Below are 26,199 nucleotides of genomic sequence, written 5' to 3'. Positions count from 1 at the left end.
GTCATTCATGGTAACTTCAGTCTGTTCAAGAATTAAACCCATGCTGTTGGCATCATTGTGCATAGCAAACCGACCATTCAGTCAACTGAACTAACTGACCTCCTTATCAATAATTGTGTTTACATATGTTACATTGACTCTTACATTTATCCTTACAACAAGTTCCTTCAGTATTGAACATTAATGAGAGACAACCAAAATACGATGGACTGCTGCTTACCAGAATCAGGGATCAGTAGCTCATCAACCATATGAATGACCCCATTTGTTGTTAGTATGTCCTTGTTGGTAATGATAGTCTTGCCATTGATTGTCAGACTGTCACCACTACAGCCTACCTCCAATGTTGAACCTTCTAAGGTTTCCATGGGTGCACCTGAGATGATGGCTTCTGCACATTGTACTTTTTTCAGAATATGGTAATTGAGTAGAGCTATGGAAATAATGCAGTGACAACTTTTCACTCATTTGTTGCTAAATTTTTAAAATTCCTTATTCTTAGATATTCCCAACAGACATATATATACACACACAATTCAGTAAAATAAATATACAGTGGAACTTATTCGCAGGACTCTTGTCCCCAAGTCAGACGTTGTTGATTCAAGCACCATTCCAGGACTTGAATACATAATCTAGGCTTCAATATAGTTTTGTCATACGAATGATTACAATGGTCCCTATAGAAAACAATGTGAATTAAAATGAGACTGAATTTGACTAATGTGCTTTTTCTTAATTGAATAGATTGCCAACATTCAGTGTCCAAGTGTGTGCATATAGAATGTATCCATTGGCAAGGTAACAGAGTCATGAGCTGAAAATATGTTGCTGGAAAAGCGCAGCAGGTCAGGCAGCATCCAGGGAACAGGAGAATCGACATTTCGGGCATAAGCCCTTCTTCAGGAGAAGGGCTTATGCCCGAAACGTCGATTCTTCTGTTCCCTGGATGCTGCCTGACCTGCTGCACTTTTCCAGCAACACATTTTCAGCTCTGATCTCCAGCATCTGCAGACCTCACTTTCTCCTAACAGAGTCATGACCAAAGTTAGAGAATGTGAGATTAGAAGATGCATAAAAGAATAGTGATAAGCCAAGTTTAATATAGAAAAGAGAGAGAGTAGGGTACAATAGTAATTGCTCAAACAAGCCAAAGATTTGAAATGGTGTTCCACCATGTACTTAACAACATTCGCAAAACTGATTTAAATTCAGAGATTATATTACATTTTCAAAATTTGCCGATGTCATCAAATTGGGATGATGTTAGTACAGAGGTAGACTTCAAGAAAATAATTGGAAAATAAACTGCAATATATGTACATGAGAGATGGCAGGTTTCAGCATGAGAAGTGAGAAGGGTATTATATTCTTGAAAAATAAATGCCCAAAAGATACAAGATCAAAGGACTTTGGAGGACAAATGCTCAATTTACTAACAGTAATGATGTAGACTAACAATGCCATTGAAATAAATTATGTGGTTTCGTTTTAACAAAAATAGAATGAAAAACAGAAAATTTATGCAAAACATGCATGAATCTTTTTGGAGTATTTTGAATTGTTCTGGCATACTTTAAAAAGAAGTTCAAGGGGCACTGATGAAGGGACAAATACGAATTTTGACGATAGCATTAAAACTGAGGGGATACACTTGTCAGATATGCTTACATTATTTTCTCTAGGAAAAGAGAATTCTTAGAGCTAACTTAATGGAAATCTGTGAGAATATGAATCACTTTGTTAGGGTTGAGATGGAGAAGATGTGGTGAAACCAGAACTGCATAAGCTATTTAGGCCAACTCGTCACATTAATCACATAGGTAAGGTGAAGGGCAAACAGATGACAGGTATTGATTGATTGTAAATAGTACCACCTGTGCAGGAGGTTCTTGGCACAGTGGTAGTGTCTCTTCCTCTGAGTCAGGAAGGCTATGTTCAAATCCCAACTGCTTCAGTGCAATGTCACAAGATTCATTTAACCGGTTGATTCAAATATCTACAACTATTTGCTTCGGGAAACTACAGACGGATAATAAATGTGAGGACTATGTCTTGAAAGTAAGCAATGTAGTCCCACTTGCTCCAGACATGTGTAATAACATTTGACAGGTTGATTAGAAAACATCTAGGAGTCAAAGGCTCCTGATGTGGGAGTCCTCCCCTTTACTATTAAGGATTTGATATGGAGTGGATTGCATCCAATAGTCACACATAATAGGAATCTAAGATGGCTCATGGACAACCAGTTCACCTGTATTTTCTGCATGCACTTGTCACAAAGCTGGTCCTTTTTCTCAAAGTTACTGTGTCCTTGATTTTTTTCAGAGGGGTCGTTATATAGCCCAGGCTCCATTGAGTTGTGCAGAGACAAATGGCTTATTGGGGCCCTTTTTGTTTACCCCTAAACAAATGATACCTCAGGACAAAAGCTTTCATGTTTTAGAAATAATTTGTATAATGAAAGGGGAATGGCCAGTCCTGGCAGCTGAGATATTTTTGGTTCCGTTGCAGCAGGGGATGTGAAACAAGCTGCTGGACTTCTCTCTCTCCTTGCAAACTGCAAGCCTTTGCTTGATTTTACTTTTTGTGCTAAGGGGTGTGTGTACTGGGACTGTTGCAGGTGTTTTACGGAACAGCATCATTAAGTTGGGTTTAGATAGGATAAGTTATGTGGTGTTCTGTTTTTATTCTTTGTGTTTCATTCCATAATTTTGTAAGTAAATTTTGTTTGTTTAAAACTTGGCAGTCAATCCAGCTAATTTACGCTGGGAATATCTACTATGTACCTAACTAAACAAATAGCATAGTTACGGTCTGGGCTACCTGCTTAAAGAGGTTTTGAGGGGTCTGGCCTAGTCCATAACACACTAAAATGGAGTCACATTTCATTTTTTCAATGGACAGCCATTAAAGATTTGTCGTTACTTCCGTCCCATGATCCTGATCTCTTGCTCGCTGGTGGCCGGTCAAGTCAGAGGAACTCCTTGTGGGTCTGCACTGGATCTAATCAAGGTGGTTATTAACAAACCCAGACAGGAAGGCATTGAGGGAGTCATTAGACCTGACTGACTGCCTCTTTTTCAAGATTACATCCATGCTTAGAGGTCATTGGAGAAGAAGCATACAGTGTCCACTGGTTTACATGAGGCCTTCTGCAACTAGTGGACATCACCAGGGTTGGAGTACACCGGCTCTGCCCACAGTAATATTTTCATTTTAAATTTAATTTGCTTTGAGCATTTAGTTTTGTATGCAGCAACAATTCTGTGCAATAGTTGACTAAGGTGGTTCATGACTCCCAGGCCATGTATATTTTGTACAGCCTTGAGAAAGTTCCTCACATACAAATGATTTACAACAATGAAAACAAAACTTAAGTAGCAAAATCTGTTTCTGTTTTTGAGTGGGCTGTTACTAAAGTTTTATTTTACTTAAGTCCCAAGCTCCTGATACTTGACCAGTCTGTGCAGGGTGGTATGCGCAAGTCGGAAGACCTAGTTGTGGGTCTGACAAAAGTGCACTTAAGAGGTTCAGATTGGGGAAGCATGAAAGGAGTTGCTGGACCCAATTACCTGCCTCTCTTCTGTGGTTATATCTGTGTCTAAATCTGCCTGGAGAGAGAGCACACTGTCTGCTCATTATGTAACCATTGGCTACAGTAAGGGCTGGACTGCATTATTTCCTCACCAAACTAAAATCTTAATTTGAATATAAACTTTATTTAAACTTTTTTTACTGTGGTACCATTTTAAGGGTTATTACTTTCCTTTAATTAGGCTCAATTTGTTAGTCCTAAAAGATATTAAAAAGAGATAGCCTAGAAACTAGGGCCAGTAGTTTTGCAAGGCTATATGCCCGAGAGTAACACGGCCATTAAAAAAAACTTCATATCTTAGTTTCTGATGCGCTGTCTAAGATCCATTTAATAGTACATGGCAGCATTTATACTCAGCTTGAACCTCAACATTGAAGTCTAATTCAGGAATTTCTATTCACTACTAGAATATTTCCCAATCAATTGGTTAACAAATGTTATGACACACCTTTGGAGCAAAAGATGGTTGAACCTCATCTCGAGATAGGGACAAGATAAGTGGACCAGCCTGTTATTCCTTACTTGATATGCACCCCAACACAATGTTTCTATATCTTTTTAATCTTTTCTGTACCATCACCAGTTCCTCAAAAGTGTGACGATGCTGCCCCTTTAACAAGGTTAGGTTGTCCTTGGTTTTTTTCAAGAGCGGTCATAAAGGCAGCGGTTCCATATGTCTGGAAATAACTACTTTAAAAGAATAACAGGGGAGTGGCCAGTTGGGTTGCATAGTGGTTCAGTGGTTAGCACTGCTATCTCAAAGCGCCAAGGACCCAGGTTCGATTCCAGCCTTGGGCAACTGTATGTGTTTGCACATTCTCTGTGTGGGTTTCCTCTGGGTGCTCCAGTTTCCTCCCACAGTCCAAAGAGGAGCAGGTTAGGTGAATTGGCCATGCTAAATTTCTCATAGTGTTCATGGATGTGTAGGTTAGGTGCATTAGTCAGGCGACATGTAGAGTAATAGGGTAGGAGAATAGGTCTGGATGGGATACTGTTTGGAGGGACAGTGTGGACCTTTTTGGGCCAAATGACCTGTTTCCACAATGAAGGGATTGTAAGGGTTCTCCTGTTTCTAGTTTGATTTAGTTTTTAGCAAGCAGTCAAAAACTGTCTGGACCTAGAGAAGCAACTACAGTGAAAAGTGGTTCTATGCTTCAACAGATGTAAGGCATTTGACAAGGTTCCCATGGGAGACTGATTAGCAAGCTTAAATCTCATGGAATACAGGGAGAACTAGCCATTTGGATACAGAACTGGCTCAAAGGTAGAAGACAGGGTGGTGGTGGAGGGTTGTTTTTCAGACTGAAGTCAGAAAGAAGACAAAAAGAGAAGAGAAAGGATGTGGCCAACCTGGAGCAGACAGGCTCAGGACCCTGAACGCCACCTACCAGGCTGGTAACGCCACCTTGGATTGAGAATACAGAAGCATTCAGAAAAGGAATTGTTCTGTCTGACAAAAATATTTAGGGACATAGGGTATGATGTCAAATGTCTAAACTAGATGTTGAATCTGGAAGGCTGCAAAACACTGTGATGCTATGGAGTGGGTACAGAGGAGATTCACCTGCTGTTGGCTGGAACAGTTAGCGATGAAGAGAGACTGGATAAGCTCAGGTTGTTTTCTTCAGAGCAGAGAAGGCTGAGGAGGGATGTGATTGATGTGTACAACACAATGAGGGCATGGACAGAGTGGGTAGGAAACAGTTTCATTGAAGGGTGAATAATAATTTTAAGTTGAAAGGCAGTTGACTTAGAGAGCATTTGAGGAAAACGTTCTCACCCAGAGAATGGTGGGAATCTGGAATGCACTGCCTGGGAATCCTCAAAGCTATTATACAGTACTTGGATGAGCATTTGAAATTTTGTAACATTCAAGGGTGGAGGCTGTACAATTGCAACATTTAAGAGGCATTTGGATGGGTATATGAATAGGAAGGGTTTGGAGGGATATGGGCCGGGTGCTGGCAGGTGAGACTAGATTGGGTTGGGATATCTGGTCGGCATGGACGGGTTGGACCGAAGGGTCTGTTTCCATGCTGTACATCTCTATGATGATGACTCTATGAGATGTTTCTTGCATGAAACCATTCCTGCCCGTAAAGAGTTTGAATTTACCTTTTGCCAAGGGGTGTGTTTATGGGATGTTGTAGGGATTGGAACAGCTTTAAGTTGAGATAGAGTTTGGTTGGTTATCAAATAAATTGATTATTCTAACCTCTGTTTTTTTTTGTTTATGTTTCATCCAAAACACATTCTGTTTTGTTAAAGGTTGAGTGATTTGACCAGCTGTATCGCTCCTGGAGTATCCACTTTTATATCTGCCTTTTAAAAAAATAAAAGTTAGGGTCTGGGCTACCTTCTTAAAATATTTTGAGGGGATCTGACCTGGTCCATAACAAAAGTCTTTTCATATTATGGCAACCAAAACTGCGTACAGTAACGTCTGTACGTAGGTCCATCCAAGTTCGGTGCAAATTTAGCACAAAATCCATTTGAACCATAAATAAAACATAGTAATAAATCCAATAGATTTTTTCCCAGCATTTAGGTTGAGGGATTGGCTGTTGTCACAAGGAGTAACTGAGGTGAAAAGTATAGATGTATTTAATGGCAAACTGTGTGATGATGCTGCTCCTTTAACATGATTATGTTGTCCTTGTTTTTTTTCCAGAGCGGTCGTAAACACTTAGATCCCGAAATGTCTGGGTTTATCTACTTGAAGAAGCTTTTAAGGTTTTAAACAAACACTTGTACAATCAAAGGGTGTGGTCAGTTCTCCCAGCTCAGCTTTTCTCTGGTTTGGTTTTAGCAAGCAGTCAATGTTTGAGGCTGCTGATCCAAGAAACAGCTCCATGGAACTGTTCCATGTGAATCTTTCTGCCATCTCTCTCTCTCTCTCTCTCTCTCTCCTATAAGACCCTGTGTTTAATTTTACCCTTTTGCTAAGGGGTGTTTATGGGGATTGTTGCAGGAATTTGGAACAGCATCATTAACTTGGGATAATTTGTTGGGTTTTTGGATAGATTAAGTCATGCTGTACCCCGTTCTCTTCTGTTTGTGTTTCATTTGGTACTTTGTAAATAGATTCTGTTTTGTTTAAAGTGGAGAGGTTTTGACCTACTGCTCCAGGAATATTCCTGGAATATTCACTTTACACCTGCTCAAAACAACTTGAAAAGTTAGGGTCAGGGCTAGCTTCTTGAAATGTTTTAAGGGGTCTGGCCTGGTCAATAACAACTGGAACAAGTAAAAAATGGGAGGAAAGTCTAAAAGGAATATGCTGACAGGGGCTGATAAAGGAGGTTGAAAAGAGATTTGTATTGAGCACCAGGCCAAATGGTCCATTTTGCCCATAAATATCGTGTGAGACTATTTTGTAAGCAGGATATTAGATACCTTGTTCAGCAAAATTGCTTTAAGTTCTATCTTACATTTCAGAGCCTCTGGATCTCCTAAGATTCGGTTCAGAGTTGCGGGTGGTATCTTTTGGAATGCTTCATCAGATGGAGCAAAGAGAGTGTACTCTCCTTCTTGGCTAAGCATTTCCTCCAGCCCTGCAGCAGCTACCGCAGCCTACAAACACAGTGCACAAGTACAGATAACAAATGCAGGTCTGACATTTCAGTACCTCAGCAAAATGATCTGCGAGGTTTAAAATTCAGTAACTGTTACCATTGTAATCTATTTCATCTGAATTACCACATATAAACATTTTTTGAAGGTGTGAAATACTATTCTCCACTAGAAGCATGTTAGAAATTTGCAAGTGCGTCTCATGAGAAGGATTTGTCAATAAATAAATTCCTGGTATTCCTGATGAAGGGCTTTTGCCCGAAAACGTCGATTTTCCTGCTCCTCGGATGCTGCCTGAACTGCTGTACTTTTCCAGTACCACTAATCCAGAATCTGGTTTCCAGCATCTGCAGTCCTTGTTTTTACCCAATAAATAAATACAACCGTTGATACTGCCCTCAGAAACACTTAAGTATGGGAATAGATTTAATTATTTAATAGCATATAAGAAAAAAAAGTGCATTTAAAGACATCGACCCACTGCGATGACACTTAAAATCTTAGAATAGTGTCTTTCTTTTCAATGGTTTGGATTTGTTGGAAAATGGTAGGTGGGAATTGAGGTTGCTGTTTGCAACTAAACTGTCCACAGTGGGTGGATAAAATGAGAAATGGCATCAAAGCAGAGTGCTGCCCCTCATATCAATCTAGTTACAGCTCATATTCCAAGAAGGATTTTGAAATTAGAAATCTCTGGCTGATCAGGATTGTACTGACTGATGCAAACAGACACAAAGTCAGGAAAAATTTCTGACATCACTGATGACTGGAAATTCAGACAAACTCATGAAACAAGAAATCTGATCTAAATCACAAAGTCAATCCGAGCAATATTTTTCTAAAATTGTCTGGTGTTGATACATAAGGACCATACAGATATATCTAATTGCAATGCATTTATTCTGATCAGGAAAGGTTTCATTTAAGTGTGGTCGGCCTATTCAGGTCTTTAGCTCAACATCTGTTGATGCTCCATCTGTTTTCTTTCTGTCATTAGCAGTCTGTCATTGCCTTACACATTCAAGGGCAAGTTGTGGAAGCCAAAGTCTACCTCACCCATGGGTAGGAGGGGAGGAATTGAGCCTGCCTTTTGGAGTTGTCATAAGGTACAAACTAGTCATTTAGCCAATTGAGTGAACCAGCCATTCAGGGAAAATATTGGAATACTAAACAATTGTGAATCAATACTAAAATATTCTTTTTAGAATTATTTCAAACCAACTAGTTTGAGATGGAAACTATGTCTATCTCATCAATTGAATTTAATTTAATTTAATTTATTGTCACGTGTACCGAGGCACAGTGAAAAGCTTTGTCTTAGCAATACAGGCAGATCACGGAGTTAAGTTGCATAGATAGTAAATAAAAGGTAAACAGCAGCAAAAACAAAAACACATCAATCTCAGTTAAACTGTAGCTGGGAACTAGTCTACACTTTAATTGTTTCAAACATAATTACTTCATCTATCAACAATCAGATTGATTTTGGGTTTTTTCCTGCACTGTTCAGCCTCTCATATATCAATGAGGAACATCCTGTGAGCATGATCTGATCTGAACTTTTCAAATTTACAGGCATGCTTTCATCTTCAGTCTGCAGAATTCAACAGATTTCTTATAAATGCAAGGGTGCTTTCATTTTAGGCCTTCCCTGCCTGTCGCCAACACATAGCCTGAACTAAAGACACCAAACATTAGCGCTAATAAGTGCTTCTTCCAGGCACTCTTGCATCTGAGTCAAATCTAAGTGGGAAGATGAGCTGGAAAATCTCCATTTCCAATAACGCTCAATTCGTCTGTAGCCCCAGGAAATCTGGAGAATAGCCAATATAGTACCATTATTCAAGAATGGAGCAAGGGATGAGCCAGGAAACTACAGGCTAGTCAATCTAACTTCAGTGGTGGGGAAACTATTGGAAGCAATTCTGAAGGACGGAATTAGTTTGCACTTGGAGAGGTAGGGATTAATCAAGAACAGTCAGCATGGTTTTGGTAAGGGGAGTTCATGCTGACCAACTTGACTGAATTCTTTTTGAAGAGTTGACCAAGTGTGTAGATGAGGCAACGCATTTGACATAGTCTATGCTGACTTCAGCAAAGCTTTTGATAAGGCCCTGTCTGGGAGACGGATAGCAAAGCTTAGAACCCATGAGATCCAAGGAAATGTGGTTAATTGGATCCGAAATTGGCTGAGCATTGGGATGCAGAGGTAATGCTGAAGGGGTATATTTGTGACTGAAAGTTAGCATCTAGTGGGATTCTATTAGGATCAATGTTGAGGTCCTTCTTATTTGTGGTGTATATAAATTACTTAGACTTGAATGTCGGAGCGTTGACCAGTAAGTTTACAGATGATATGAAAATGGGTGGAGTGTTAAATAGTGGAAAGGATAGCTTTAGATTACAGGAGGATATAAATGGACTTGTGAGATGAGCTGATCAGTGGCAAATGGAATTCAATCTGGATAACTGTGAAATGATTCACTTCAGCAAGACAAACAAGACAAGGGAACACATGATAAATGGAAGTGCCTTAGAGCACCAAGGATCAGCTGATCTTGATGTGCACATCCACTGGTCCCTTAAGGTAGGGGGATGCTTAGATAAAGTGGAATGCTTGCCTATATTAGCTGAGGAATAGAATGTTTATGCAAATATTTATGTTGAGGAATAGAATGTTTATGTAGGGAGTTTATGCAAAAACTGTACAAATCTTCGAATAGGCTACAGCAAGAGTATTGTGTGCAGTTCTGATTTCTGCATTATAGGTGGGATGCAACTGCATTGGAGAGAGTGCAGAGGAGAGGTACCATGATGTTGCCTGGGATGGAGAGATTTGATAAGCTGGGGTTGTTCTCCTTAGAGCAGAGGAGACTGAGGGAGGACATCCTTGAGATGTATAAAATATGGAAAGCATAGATAGAATATTCAGGAAGACTCATTTGTCCTTGGAGGGATCATTAACCAGTGGGAAAGATTTAAGATAAGGGGCAGGTGGTTTAGAGGAGATGTGAGTAAAATCTTTTTCACTCAGTGTAGTGGGAATCTGAAACACACTGTCTGTTAGTGTGACAGAGGCTGAAAGTCTCATAACAGTTACAAGTATTTAGGTGTGCACTTGTGATGCCACGTGTGATTAGAATAGGTCAGTGGTTGTTTCTGACCAGCACAGACTCAATAGACTGGAGGATCTCTTTCTATGTTGCAGACATCTATAACTCTTTGACACTTCATTCACCTGACCACCCTTAATTTGCTCTAATTGTAGAAAGAAACAATTAATTGAAGCCTAGAAAGTCCCAGGACAATATAAAGTCACTTGAAGATCATTGACTTGTGTCATTGGCTCTCTTCCTTATACACTTTGCCTGTAATAAACTCTCTGTGGTAAAGAGTACAAGGAGCCTTTGTTGCATAATTACTGATATTTTTCTCTTAGGAGCAAAAAAATAGAATGAAAAAACCATTGGCTGTGAAATTGAACTGTCAGATGAGGGGATATTAAAAACAGAATCCTAGAAACTATAATATCAACAGTTAAATACAAGGCATATTCACAAAATAATCCTGATATATTATTTCAAGTGTTAATTATTTTATACATACTCTAAGCTGCTGGAAGTTATCATCAATTTCAAGAGTATCCTGAATGGTATTTGTTAAAGCTGTGATGACTCTGTCAATGACATGCACAACACCATTGGTTGCAAAATGGTCAGCCTTCATTATTCGAGCACAGTTAACTGTGACAATCTGTATTGGATATAAGAGACACAAATTAGAACTGCCATTCAAAATTTTCTAAAATAATTAAGAGCAAGGGATACAGAGGAATACATCAACAAGAATTTCCAATATATTTGCAACTTAATTAAAACTAATAAGTTTTTCTTACGCCATTGGGGTAGTGATGTACAAATATATTTAAATCTTGGTACATTGAAGGCAATGTTACGCCATGTTTCAGTTCATCTGTGAGAATCCGTCTGTCAACCATATGGTAATGCAGGGCATTGAGCAACTCAATATTGACATTGCTTACAAGAGCTTCAATTATTTCCTATATTTAAAGAAAAGAAAGGCAATTAGATCAAATTGCAAACATTATTCAGCTATTAGATATTCAATTAACATATGACTTATTTTTCCTCTTACATGTCATCTATCAATGTTGGCAAGTACTCCTTATGATATAGTCTTTAAGCTGCATAAACAAAAGACAATAAGCCACAAAAATAGTTGGCTTAATCCTATTTCAATTATAGTGGAACATGTTGTAGTTCATTCGAGGTCACAATCTTCAGGTTAAATGGTGAAAAAATAATTTGTGGTTTTCACTATGACCACCACTTGGAGCTGCCTGATTGGCAAGGTACACGTGTGTATTTTGTGAAGAATTATCAGGCCTCAGCTCAGAGGACTCATAGATTGAAATTGTCCAACATTATCAATCAGGTAACAGATAAGATTTGTTAGAGTTTTGTTAGACTCTTGAGCGACCAAGTGACAAACAGCTCGCTCGGGAAAACAGAAGAGGACCAGAATTTATTTTGTGGACCTTAGTGGAGCAGGAGTACTCCCCTGTGTCCACAAACGTAATTCAATACTTATTTTAAAATGGTTTTGACCAATTCATATACAAAATATAAATGAGTGTCCGATTTACATCCATAGGCCCTTAAAATCCATATTAAACAGGGTCCATTGTCTGAAGTAGGCCATTGCAGTAAACCACTTTGAATATGGAACTGGCCACATCACTAGTATCAACAGGACATTATGGCAACTCACCTCATTTTGAGCCTGTTGCCATCCAATTGATATTATAGCTCTTGGGTGATACATTGGACTGGCATGTCTTAATGTGATATAATATCTTTGGGAGTGATGAAGTAAAGGAAAATAAAGTTTGACTCATCCAGCTTAATACCATATGAATGCAATTTTTATTACTTGTATTACACTTTTTCATTTATAGTATTTGTCACTCATTGTTTTTGCCAATAATGGAAGAAGCTCATCATTCTTGTCTCAATGGTGACATTCTTGACTTGGGTTCAAGTCACACCCCAGAGATTGGATCACAGTTGAGAGATTGCCATTTCAGTACAGTGCTAAGGGAAGACTGTACTATTAAAGTGCATTATCACAGATGTTAAATCAAGGTCCTATCTGTCCAATCATGTTGAGATTATCTATTCATTCATCTCACTGTTTGTGGGTCTGTGGTGTGCACAAATTGACTGCTGATTTTTATCTTATTCATTCATGGGATGTGGGTTCACTGGCTGGGCCAGCATTTATTGCCCATTCCTAGTTGCCCTTAAGAAGGTGATGGTGCGCTGCTTTATAATATAATATCAGACATAGGGAATATATCGGAAGCTTTTAATTAAAGTAACACTGCTCATTTGGATCAGTTCAAGGTAATCAGACAGCACTAACAATTTTATGAAAAAGATATCAAGATTGACCAACTAACTGAAGCTCTTTGAGGAGGTAATACGTGTAATGGATAAATAGGGTGCATTATATTCTGATTTCTAGAAGGCTTTTGAAAAGGTGTAACATCAAAGGTTATTGCAGAAAATAAAAAAAAATCATGATGTAGCGAGTTGCATACAGGTAAATTTGTTGACAACAGAAAGATGGTAGCAAGCTGAGTGGTGAAGAGGACTCAAGGAGCTACAAAAACGATGTATATAATTTAAGCAAGCAGTTAAAGATGCAACAAATGGGGTATAAAATGGGAAAATATGAAATTGTTAATTTCAGCAGAGGGGAATAAAAACAAGCATATTATCAAAATGGTGAGAGATTGCAGGGCTCAGAGATGTAAAAGGATCTGGATGTCCTTGTGCATGAAGCATGAGAGGTCCAGAAAGTAATAAGGAAAGCTCATGAAGTATTATATTATCACAAGGGAAACTGAATAAAAAAGGAGACAGTTTATGCTTTAATTATACAGGCATTGGTGAGACCACAAGTGGAGCACTGTGCATGGAATTAATCACCTTATTTAAGGAAGGATGTAAGCTGAGTTGCAGGCAATTCAGAGCAGGTTTACCTGACTAACACTTGGGAGGAAAGAGTTGTCTTATGAGAAAAGATTGGACAGGCTTGACTTGTATCCATTGGAGTTTAGAAGCATTAGAGGTAATTGGATTGAAACATAAGATCCTGAGGCACTGTGACAGGGTAAATGTGGAGAACATGTTTTATCTTTTGACAGAGTCTAAATCAAGAAGATCACTGGTTAAAAATCAGGGGTCACCCACTTAAGGTGCTTAGGCAAGTTTTTCTTTCTCTGTGTCATTATTCATGGAATTCTCTTCCTGAAAAGTTGGTTTAAGCAGAATCCTTGAATATTTTTAAGGCTTAGATAAATAGATTCTCAAGAAACAAGGGGAAAAAAGGTGGACTTCGATCTTATTGAATGGCAGAGCAAGCTCGGAAGGCTGATTATTACTTCTAGTTCATGCCCTCTTATTTGTATAACAGTGTTCATGACAATTTCATCTACTTCAAGGTAAATTATTAAGATAGCATTGAGTGCTTACAGCTGGAAGAGCAGTCCAGGCTTCGTTACTGGGAGCAAACATTGTGAATGTACCAGGTCCTTCAATCTCTGGTCTGAGTTTGGCTTGCTTTGAATAAAGCTGAGTGGAGCTTGATCCAACATTTCCCAAAGTGTTGTAGATATTATCAATTGGTAAAGCTATAAAATTGGTGAAAAAGCAAAGGTATCATTTCATTACATAGAATTCCAGAAAACGTTAATCATTATAATAATATGTAGTGTTGGCAAGAGAATTAGAAAATACAATGTAATTAAATTGCTTGTTATTTATTTTAAATCACAGATGTTTTTGATGGCAAAATGCAAAATCTGCTACTTGCTTACGTAGTCAACAGACGTAGAGCTAAAATCGGTTTTCTCCCAATGTCAGGTGTAGGTACTGCAATTCAAAATCAGTGCATGCATAGCTTTTGTGTACTGTCTCCTCTGAAGGATTGTAGTGCTCAGAAGGAATTAGATGTTCCATCACTGAGCATTTTTAGGATGGAGATGAATAAAATTTTGGTCTGTTAGGGTGTCAAACAATATGAGAGCATGGGGGTGGGGTGTCACCCAGAAAATGAATTGAGGAAGATGATAAAATATAATTAAATTGAATGGCATAGGAGGGTCAAGGGCCCATGACCCGCTCCTGCTTCTATCATGTTCTTATGCTCAGACACATTTGCAGCTTTGCTTGTACTGAGATCAAAGCCCCGGTGAAGACATGTTAACACTCCCTTCCACATGCAGCAACTAAGTATCTTGTTCTGCAAGATGAATGGCAAGTTCTTTAAACAGCATTTTCAGCTGGGAGGTATTTACATAGGGCATACACTACAACTGCACGGTCCAGGTTTACAGGATGCCGATCAAATTATCCTGAAAAGCTGATTCATATTATAATCTGCCTAATAAGCTTCTAACACATGATTAGATTAGATTAGATTAGATTCCCTACAGTGTGGAAACAGGTCCTTTGGCCCAACACCGACCCTCCGAAGAGTAACCCACCCAGACTCATTCCCTTTGAATAATACAGCTAACACTATGGGCAATTTAGCATGGCCAATCCACCTAACCTGCACATCCTTGGACTGTGGGAGGAAACCGGAGCGTCCTGAGGAAACCCACGCAGACACAGGGAGAATGTGCAAATTCCACACAGTCACCAGGGGCTGGAATCAAACCCGGGTCCCTGGTGCTGTGAGGTTGCAGTGCTAACTGCTGAGCCACCGTGCCGCCCCATATTTGATACACCTCTATAATGACTTGCCCACAATGGGGTGTCACATGTACCATGATGGAAGTGGCCAGAAACATTGTAGCTGTCATTTTGAGTCCTGCAGCCGTTGTCATTTGAAACCAAACTTTCCAACTTTGATTTTCAAATCCCGAATAACCTGTGGCTGTGTAAAGCTGTCAGTTGGGAATGTCTGCAAACCATTATTACTGGTCTTACATCTACCCTAATTTTGAATACTAAAAAGGTGGAGAGAAAGCTACCAAGAGACCATGGCCAGTCATATGATGAGGCAAGAAATATAAATAAAAGGTAGCAATTTTTAAAAGGACTGCAGTTCACCATGAAAGGACAAGTTGAGGTAGCAGAGAAGTGGTCTAAATTGAATAATAGCTGTGCAGTGATGTATAGATGAACAATACTTCCTGCTGTGTTAAAAAGTTACAGATTCTGTTGTAGAAGCTGCAATATAGCGGGACCTCCTTTTTTAAGGTGAAGACCATTTTCCAATGAAAGCACAGAGTTACATGTAGAATAGAAGAAGGTTGCTGATCAGGACAATCCAACTGCAAAGCTTCCTTGAATCTGACTCTCAGTAATGAAAATCTGGACTTCATCTTTTAAACTGGAATGCAAAAGATCTGATTGCTGTAAGCAAATTTACTACCAATAAAAAGCTGGAACTTTCCCAAGTATATTTTGAAAATTCGATGCAGGTGTACTACTCAAGGATTTATAGCAGGAACATCAATGACACTACAACCAATCAGTGTTCTGAAAAAGCTGCTTTTGGGACTAAGAACCTCTAGAAATCTCTGGCCTACAACAACCTCCAGAGTGTTCGGGACATTGTAGGATTTTCTTGCGAAGTGCGCTTTTGGGAAATTTTTTCTCAAGTTCCTACAGGTAGTGTTGTAACAATAAGGACTTTGGCCTGAAACAGGTGGGGATAAATTTCCCTTATTAGATTCCTTGCTGATTCTATCTTCAGGAAGTGAATGACCCTCCCACAGAGCATTAAGTGAAACAAGTATTTTTCTTTGAGAGGGGAGGTCAATTCAGATGCAGCTTTCGAAGGCAGATATTAATTTAAAGAAAATCCGGTCCAGCAAGTCTTGCCTTGGGCTTTCCTTATGAAGCGTTGCGGGTCAGCATTGAGGTCAAGACCTGCTGGAACCTAATCAAGTCTCAAATTGGCCTGAACTTGTGGATGAGAACATGTTTGCAATTGTAGGTCTACTGAAAGTTTGCATTAATGAATAAAATTAACTAATAATGTCAATGGGATTGAAAGTAGGAATAAGTCAAAATTATTTAGAAACTGCTGTTGTGTGTAGGTTCCTTCAAGCCAATGCGATCTCATATGGATTGGGAAATCCTTGCATTATGTGATTATTTACTGATTACATGAATATAATCAACATGACTACAAAGAATGTTAGGAACACATTAGTCACAGGTCTGTGTCCTCTCAGCTCCTTCTTAACTCTGCTATCCCAGTCAATAATGCAAACTGTATTCAATCAAAATATTAACCCTTCCAGACTCTTTCAGATGCATGGGCAACAACTGCTTCAGTGTTAACTGCAGATTGGTGTAGGCAGACTGGGGTTGAATCGCTTTATGGGAAATGTAGGAAAATTTATAGTTAATCTCTTCTTTGGAAAATTAACTTATAGTCATCCTATATTACTTAGTTTTAATACTGAAATTATCAATTGCAATAGCACTTTTACTTATTACAGGTATTAGGCACATAGGTACAGCAGTGGTAAGTAGTCAGAACAGTATTTAGCTTTTTATAGTTTCCGAAAAGAATCAGTGGACTCAAAAAATTAACTTTATTTCTCCACTCACATATGTTGTCAGAGGTGCTGAGTTGCTCCAGCAGCCACAGTATTTTATTTCTATTGCAACTCCTGAAGCCTGTTTCACGTGTTTACATTACAAGTGATCTGTACCTGAACTGCATTCCTCCACCTCTTCTCCTTACATAAGGAAAATGAATTGATTTTAATTTTGAAAATTTCACTTGACCAAGAATAGAGGTTTCTGTCGGAGAGAATTTCTGATTTCCACTTGCCTCTGTATGAAAATGCATTTCCTGATTTCCTTCCTAAAGGGCCAAATTCTAGTTTAAAGATCACGGTTGCTGTTCTGGACTCCCCACCACATACAGAAAATTGTGGGATTGAATGTAAACGAGGTCATATCCAACTGGGTGATATAAAGCAAACATCATGGGCAGAATATGATGTTAATTCCAGAGGCTGGGTAGGAGTCAATGGTGGGGGAGTGGTCTTATAATGAAATCATGGCAGATGTGCTAATAGTCCTCAAACTGATGGAATATATTCACTGGAGTCAACCTTAAATTCCTCCTTATGTGTTCTTGGTTTTGGGCTCAGCCTTTTCAAGAGTGTTTCTAACTTATTCTGAAATAAAAATAGCAAGTGTTGGAGAAACTCATTAAATTGGGTAAGATCTGTGGAGAGAGAAACAGAATTAATGTTTTGAGTCCAATATAACTATCTTCTCTGTATTTTTCTAATCAAACTCTGGTTATTTTAAATCATTAAGTCAATTCATCCTGCGATACAAGAGTGAGCTATCAATTATTGGATAAATCTTACCAACAGGGCAGCCTTTCTCACCCTGCACGTTCAAGTATCCCGGGCAGCATTCATATCTTAAAATCCTGTAAAAACAATTCATCGTAAGTTTGCATTTATGGAAGGTTGGTATCTTTCTCCCTGTAAGTAAAATAAAAATGTTGCAGCATAAAGTAATGCTTGAAGGTGGTTTCTTGGACTAGAGTTTCGTACAAGTTTGAATTTCTACACTGGAAAAAAAAGAAGTGTCTTCTAATTCTGTAAGGAAGAACTATAGGAGAACTGTTTAGTTATCAACAAATAACTATGGGACTCTGAATTGTGTTTAATATAACATTTCAATCTATAATGTTATTCCAGGCTAAGAATCATTCTTTATAGATGGGATCAGATCCTTTCAAATTCGATAATGACCACTAATTGCAAAACTGGAAGCTCACTCTATGTTCTACGCTTACTTTTATATTGAAGTTCCACACATCATGCTTGTCAACAAAGATGCTTCAAAATAAAGCTAGGCTCTGCATCAAAAACAGCTTCAGTTGTTTGCTAATGCAGACCTTGTGTATTGCTGAAAGCAGGCACATTTTGTTGAAGCTTTTCATCTTCCACATATTGGAATATTTTCCACATATTGGAAAACTAAATCAAGGAGAAACACCAATACATATACTGCATGAGAAGAGAGTTCTACTTGGTTAGAAAATGAACTCTGGGGAATGTATCAACTAATACTGATTGACAGTTAACTACTAGGCTGTGTTTAAATTTTAAACCAGCAGATTGACCTGATCATGACACTGGCCTGAGAACTGAATCAGCAAGTGGCTATCACCTATTTTGTGGAGTTCAGCACACTCCCCTTGGCAATGCTCCACCAATCAGCATTTTCTTCAGTGGTATGAATGGTCATTTTTCCCATTGAACTAGTTTTCTTATGAAATATTCAGATGAGGGAAGAATAAAAAGCTTCAACAAAACATTTTTAAACGACACAAAATGACTTTATGTACTTATTGCCTGAAAAGCTTTGAGTTTTAAGAATAAAACGGCATGTCAATGACTAGAAACAGCAGTTCCTAGGATAATTGAACGTTGCATGACCAAACCTGACAGACTCCAAAGACATTGAAATTGAGTCAGCCTGTCTAGAAAATGCCAGAATCAAGCATCTTGAAGGCGATTGAGCCATCTCCCAACTGATTCACAAAACACCCAATCACCTGTGTATTCCGCCAGGTGGAATAAACATTTAATCTAATCACATTAAACAATGTATTCTGAGAAAGCAATTCATCCAGTCATAGTCTTACATAAATCATGGACTTGGAATCCATTAGCTATGACCTTGTCTGAATAACTGGTCAACTGGAAATAGAGGATCATGTGGCAGGAAAACTCTGGATTTAAGAAACTACCTTTTTCCAGGCAGAAGAGGAGCAAATGAGATGCCAAAGAAGCAAGGCTGCTAGGTCGGAAATACCCTCTCTCCATCTAACCCTGCAAGCTGATTGAAAATCTGCTCAATTCAGGGAGAGAGCTAAGAAGTAGATTAGATTAGATTACTTACAGTGTGGAAACAGGCCCTTCGGCCCAACAAGTCCACACCGCCCTGCCGAAGCGCAACCCACCCATACCCCTACATGTACCCCTTACCTAACACTACGGGCAATTTATAGAGTCATAGAGTCATAGAGTCATAGAGATCTACAGCATGGAAACAGACCCTTCGGTCTAACCTGTCCATGCCGACCAGATATCCCAACCCAATCTAGTCCCACCTGCCAGCACCCGGCCCATATCCCTCCAAACCCTTCCTATTCATATACCCATCCAAATGCCTCTTAAATGTTGCAATTTAGCATGGCCAATTCACCTGACCTGCACATCTTTGGACTGTGGGAGGAAACCGGAGCACCCGGAGGAAACCCACGCAGATACGGGGAGAACGTGCAAACTCCACACAGTCAGTCGCCTGAGGCGGGAATTGAACCCGGGTCTCTGGCGCTGTGAGGCAGCAGTGCTAACCACTGTGCCACCGTTCCAGTAACCTAAAAACTGCATGAATCTATAAGAATGGATATAAATAATTTGCAGATGTATTTGAATTGTCTTGGTGCCAAATCCAGAGAGGCAATTAAGTTCAGCCTGAAACTATCCAAGCCTTCAATCCACAAGATCCCTGTACTAATAAATTCTTTGGGACTTCAAAAATACTGATTAAACTGTATCTCCAGACCATAACTTATTTCTGTTTGTGTGTGACACTTGGAGTGCATATGTTCTTGGAAGGTCAGAACGTCCTTATTACTTTATTTAAACTGGGTTAAATACAATAAATAACTTTATTTTTCTTTTCAGGAAACCTGCCTGTATGTGATTTTTACCATCACAAGATGTAAACAGTTAAACAATCCATGAATTAGCAAGTATATACTCCTTTTTAAAAAGAGACTGTTCTGGTCACATAAGTTGGAAATAGAAGAGAGCCATTCTACCTCTACCCTGCCTCAAATCATTGTAACATGAATATAAAGGTAAGTTGGAAATTTGGTTGAGTTGACAGAAAATTGACTGTAGTAGTGAACAGTTGTTTTTCAGACTGAAGGAATGCAAGGGTCGGTACTAGAATTAATATTTCTTGATGATATTAATTACCTAAACTTGGGTGTGCAAGATACAATTTCAGAATTTGCAGATAATTTTATAAATTGGGAAATATTGTGACTTGTGAGGAGGAGTGACAGACTCCAAGAGAACAGTGATGGAATTGCAAGAAGGTGAGATTTAATGTTGAGAATTGTGAAATGATACATTTTAGTGGAAATAACAATACAAAATACAGGAGTGTAGGAGCAAAGAAACATGACATTTATTTGTGTTGAAATGTGCCTTTAAGAGAGATTTGTTCTGTTTCAAATGAAGAGAGGTATTGTAAACATGGTGCTAAGATGTCTACTCCATGGAAAGCAGAGAGTTTTTTAAAATAGAAATTAGGAAAAAAGAAGAGTTAGTGGAGTCAAGCTCCCACAGACCTAAGGTTTTACTTTCAGTTATTGAAGTTGGGGTTTTGGGAATTGGAGCTGCTAGACACAGCTCTCTCTGTGCTGCTACAAAAAGTTTGAGTTCTCTCTCTGTTGCCAGTTTCAGCCTTTTGGTTTTTTTCTTTGTTCTGGACTAGAGGAGATTGCAAGTGAGGATAATCTATTTTTTCTGATTCGGAGATGCCGGTGTTGGACTGGGGTGTACAAAGTTAAAAATCACACAACACCAGGTTATAGTCCAACAGGTTTAATTGGAAGCACATAGGAATCACCTGATGAAGGAGCGTCGCTCCGAAAGCTAGTGTGCTTCCAATTAAACCTGTTGGACTATAACCTGGTGTTGTGTGATTTTTAACTATTTTTTCTGGGTTGTGCTTTTAAGATGCTGCTATATTGAAACAGTTCATGAGTAGTAGGTAAATCATGTATTATTTTGATAGAATTAAAGTTGTGCCAATTCTTTTCTTTTGTTTGTGTTTTAACTGTGGTTTAAGAATAAAGTGGGTTTTGATAAAGCCAAGTAGTTTCACCAATCGAATCACGTCTGCAATGCAACATCTTCGCCTAGATCCTAACTTCTATCTAATTTAAAGGTAATTATATCTCCTTGATATATTTTGAGGGTATTTGATCTGGTGCATTACAACATAATAGGTTGAGAGTGTAATTAAAAAGGCACACATTATTCTGAACTTTATAACTAGCACCATAGATATAAAAGCAAGGAAGTAATGGTGAACATTGGACACAATATCTCTGCTGAGGCAGAATCAAGCTGGGCACTGCACTTGGAGGAGGTGAAGGCTTTAGGGAGGGTGCAGAAAAGATTTACAAGACAGTTCAAGGCTGAGGGATGTCAGTTAAATAGATTGGAAAAGTTGGAAGTCTTCTCGTTGGAAAAAGGAGAAAATCAAGAGGAGATTTGACAGATGTGTTCAAACTCATGAAGGGACTGGACTGGGGAGGTTGAGAAACACTGTTCATATTGATAGAGAACACTTATTTAAAGTGAAAAAAAAAGAACTAAAAGTGATAATGGAAAACACGCAAGGAATGGTTAGGATATGAACTGCACCACCTAACATCATAGTAGAGGCAATTGTGGCTTTCAAAACGTAACACAATAAGCACTGGAAGAAACTAAAGTGCTGTTTGCTCTTACAGAAAGACCTGGAACAGATACGATGGGTTGAATAACATCCTTCTGTGCTAAAAGTCACAGCTGTGACATTCTCAACTTTAGCACCAAATCTCACACTTCACAGGAGCTCGGTAAAGTAAAAGGCAGGTTAATGCCAATTTCAGGCTGCTCTGACAGCACTGCACTACAGAGGTCCCCAGCTCAAACATTCCTCCTTCTCTGCAAGAACCCCTGAAAACCCCAAACTGCTGCAACACATTTACAGTTATGTGACAGCACTGGTGAAAAATGAACATATTGTCTACATGCAATGCAGTCTTATCATGTTTTATACTGCCAATAATTTATACTGGCAATAGTTTACACTAGCAGTTTACATTAGCAGTGCATTACCCTGACAGTATATTACTTTTCATAAGTGGCATTTTAAATTGTGAATATCTTGTATTGTTAATACTTTTGTCTGGAATTTCACAGTAACAATACTTGATGCTGATTGTACGAGCTCTTTGCATCTCACTGACAATACTGAACGCTCGCACAATTATTTTGTATGAAAATTACAGCATTTTTAACTGTTTAAGTTACACATTTGGGGAAAAGAGTTGAAAACTCAATTTACTACTTCTAGCACATTTAGAAGACAAAAGCAATTTTGAATTCTCCGTCAGACATGAAACCAGGTTTAGTTAGTTTACATAAATTCTTCATTAACTTTTCAAACAAGTAGAAAACAGAACAGATCGAAAGGCATAAGTAAAAAACGTTTGCCAGAATTATTTATCACAAAATTATGTTAATGCTCGTTAACATTTCAAACTATCAGCTATACATCGAGGGTGTGCGCAGTTGGCAAAATAAAATGATGGAATTAAGATATCAGAGCAAAGTGACAAAGTCACAACGATTACAAGTTTGATCAAAGTGCATGCATTTCACTGAAGTTTTATTACAAGTAACTACAATACCTATTTCTTTTGTAACATGACCTTTCAATGTTTCACGTTATGCTCCCAGTAGTAGTTATTTTATAGTACAAATATGTCACCTTAAAATTGCATGATTTGGCCTCTGTATTCTAACAAATAACTCCATATATTTTATAAAATGCTCTTATTCATTTCCGTTTTCTCTAGTAATTGGAATTTCTAATGTTCAAACTAAGAGTTTATACAGAATAAAAAGTGCAATTAAATATTTCACAATACCATAGTAAAATTTCTCAAATAAATTAGTTTTTGCAATGTTAGTAGCTTAAAGTTTATACTTGAAAGCTTTGATTTTTCTTAGGCGAGGATTTAGTATTCTTGCCCAGAGCTGGAAATACGTGAACTGCATTCAGACTAGTTCAAAATTCAACTTTATTTATTCATAAGACTTGGGTGTTGCGGGCTGGGTCAGCATTTATTGTCTCTCCTTAGTTACCCTCATGAAGGAGGCAGTGAGCTTCATCACAAGCTGGAAGTAAATGCACTATGCTGTTAGAAGGGAGTTCTGTGATTTTAATCCAGCAACACTGAAGGAACAGCAATCTATGTTCAAGTCAGGCTGGGGAATAACTTGGAAGGGATGTTGCAGATAGTGCTGGTCTAATGCATCTGCTCCATTGTCCTTCCAGATGGCAAGATATAAGTGGCCATGGGTTTGGAAGGTGCTGCTTAAGGAGCCTTGGTGAATTTCTGCAGTTCATCTTGTAGATGGTACACACTGCTACAAATGACTGTTGGTGGTGGAAGGAGTGCATGCAGTGCCAATGAAGTAAGCTGCTTTGCCCTGATGATGCTAGGCTTCTTGAAGGTTGTTGGAGCTGCACTTACCTAGGGAAACGGGGAATATTCATTCACACTCCAGGCGTGTGCCTTATAGAGGGTGGAAAAACCCTGAGTTGAGTTACTCTCTGCAGTAGTCCTACTGTCCGATCTGCACATATAGCCACTGTCGTGAGTCCGGTTCAGTTTCTGGTCAACAGTAACCCCAGAACAAAACCAATGCATTATTTTTTGCAAATTATGATTTATAAATGGAGATGAACCAAAGATGATAGCAAGACTGAAATTGTAGGTTTTGGCTGAGGCTGAGGCCTTTGTAATTTAAAAACCAGACACAGATTTGAGATGATCAAGGCAACTGAAAAACCTTGTTCACCCACTGGAGCAGCTGAAGGCCTTTACTGTCACATCTCAGGGCTTGCTACAACTTTTACTTGGCAGCCCAAGGAAATGGTGATAAGGGAGGCATATATGCTGGGAATTTCCTAAAATCTTAGGCACCAGTTGCCAATTGTGTAAAGTTCACAAATAAGGAGTGTCCAATGATTATTAAGCGGAAAATGGGAAATTTCAATCAAAAAATGTGCAAGGAAAAGGGACATAGCTTTTTTATATGCCTTTTTCTTGACCAAAGTTTTGTCATCTGTAGAAATTTATACCCTGAGTCATTCCTTTCAGTCTGATGAATGTCCAATGTTTCCACAAGCTGTTGTAACCTTTCCGTTTTTGCTGGGAATGTGTTCCAACGAATTCTTCCCAAGGAAGGACATTTTCATTCTTAGAGCTCATCTAATAAAGATTGAGCTTATTGGGATATATTCGCTTCGTTTTGTGACTAATTCTACTCAGGAGCATTATTAGTCAATTTATTTATACCTTTCAAAACTTTCTTATCCTGTATCATAGCCATTCACATTAAGAGAATCTGTATAAACAAAGTGGTGTTAAAATAATACTTCATTCCTGACAGACTACACATGTTTCAGCAAAAGCAGAACTTTGATTTATCTATTTATTTTGATTAATTTAACAGCAGTTTCCTGATCTCCAAGATTTGACGTGGATTCTGCAGTGTATTTTGATTTGACAAGTTCATTCACGTATATTGGACTATGATTTCAATTCCCAAAAATGTCATTCTGGATTCGAAATTATTTGCACCACAGAATTATAGAACTTTCCAGCATAGAAGTAAACTTGTCAGCCATCATGTCTCTTTGACTCTGTATTCCATTAATGCTACAGCCCTATTCCTTCCCTTCCTTCATCCTGTGCCTTCCACTGCTTCAAGTTTTTACCCTCTCCTTTTAAAAAAAGCAACGTTTTCCACCTTAGTTATAAGCTCTAGCTATTCTCTATAAAATTAACATCCCAACCCGCTCTCAATTGATTCCTCAGCACTGATCCTAACTATTCTAATATTACTTGCCAATTTCATTTATCAAAGACCTTCATAATTTTGGACAGCTTTATTAAATTATATCTCTGCTGTAATGAAAGTAGTCCTAAATTCTTAGCTGTCTGTCATAATCATAGCTCCTTTGTACAGTACCACATTGCCCAAAGGGAAAAATACAGTTTTAAAAACCGTAATACTTGGAAATGAATATACTAGTTGCACAGGAGTATACAAAACAACTCTGATCAATATGCGTCATCTGCAAGTTTTACTGTAGGTTTTCTTCTGGGTGACATATTGATTCTGAGGAACTAGTTAACACCCTTTCAATATTGGGGTTCCCAGAATTGCAGACAGTGGGCAGAATTGTTTGAGTCTGCAGGGGTCTCTTGAGCAGATGGAGAGCTAGCTCAAGACCTGTGCTGCCTGTTCCAGGGAAGGCCTCCTGAATCACACACCAAACAGATATCAGCAAGGCCACCACTGGACCTTCACCTAGGATCGAGACCCCATAGACAGAAGTCACTAGCACTCCCCTCCAACCTCGCCCATATGTAGCTCCTGCAAGAGGCTGGTCTTAAAATCAATAATGCTAAAGAGAAGGACCATTCCTAGCACAGTGGTGACACATTTTCCACTAAGGGCTTTTCCACTCATTTAATTCTGTTGGAGGTGGGAGTGAGGTATCCTTTGGGTACACCACTATTTCACCAAAAGAAAAATGCCTCAAGCTCATTCTGTGTGGGAGAAGAAGTGTAACCAGTATTTGTACTTTTGGCTTAAATATTGCTCTAGGTAAATGTATCAATATTCTCTACACCTCGCACATTGTTATATGCATGTATCTGCATATCTAGCACACTTAAACCTGTGAAAATGTCCCAGTTCAAAAAAAGTCACAAATTCATGAACAGATTTTGTCAATGCTGTAAAAGGTGAGGAATGGACAGCGGGGGGGGGGGGGGGGGGAATGTGGAGAAAGCAGTGTTAAAAATTAAGTGAATTACTACACAGATTGATATCAAACACCCTCCCACCTTTACTGATAGCGAGGTTAATTCACCTTTACTTAAAGTCTTGTTTCCACCTTGGCTGAAAATTTCCCAGCTTCTAAGAGGACAGACATTCTGCATCAAGCTGGAGACAAGGTCCCTCAATCTGCACTAATTTGAATCATAGAATCCCTACAGTGTGGAAACAGGCCCTTCCGCCCAACAAGTCCACTCCATCTCTCCAAAGAATAACCCACCCAAACCCATTC

General features: G+C 38.7%; 1 protein-coding gene across 1 annotated transcript in view; it reads right to left on the bottom strand.

Moving 5' to 3' along the window:
• The window catches only part of tgfbi (transforming growth factor, beta-induced), a 61,183-nt gene that overhangs the window by 19,214 nt on the left and 15,770 nt on the right, over nt 1–26,199 (bottom strand). Inside the window, exons 3-8 of the mRNA XM_043703488.1 lie at nt 17,607–17,671; nt 13,732–13,889; nt 11,067–11,231; nt 10,778–10,924; nt 7,030–7,171; nt 221–433 (exon numbers count right to left, since the gene is read on the bottom strand). Coding sequence (XP_043559423.1) covers nt 221–433; nt 7,030–7,171; nt 10,778–10,924; nt 11,067–11,231; nt 13,732–13,889; nt 17,607–17,671 — 890 coding nt within the window. The remainder of the gene's footprint in view (nt 1–220; nt 434–7,029; nt 7,172–10,777; nt 10,925–11,066; nt 11,232–13,731; nt 13,890–17,606; nt 17,672–26,199) is intronic.

Source organism: Chiloscyllium plagiosum, chromosome 14 (genome assembly GCF_004010195.1).
Source record: "Chiloscyllium plagiosum isolate BGI_BamShark_2017 chromosome 14, ASM401019v2, whole genome shotgun sequence".
In the NCBI taxonomy this organism is placed as follows: Eukaryota; Metazoa; Chordata; class Chondrichthyes; order Orectolobiformes; family Hemiscylliidae; genus Chiloscyllium; species Chiloscyllium plagiosum.
This window is presented reverse-complemented; position numbering and strand designations above follow the sequence as displayed.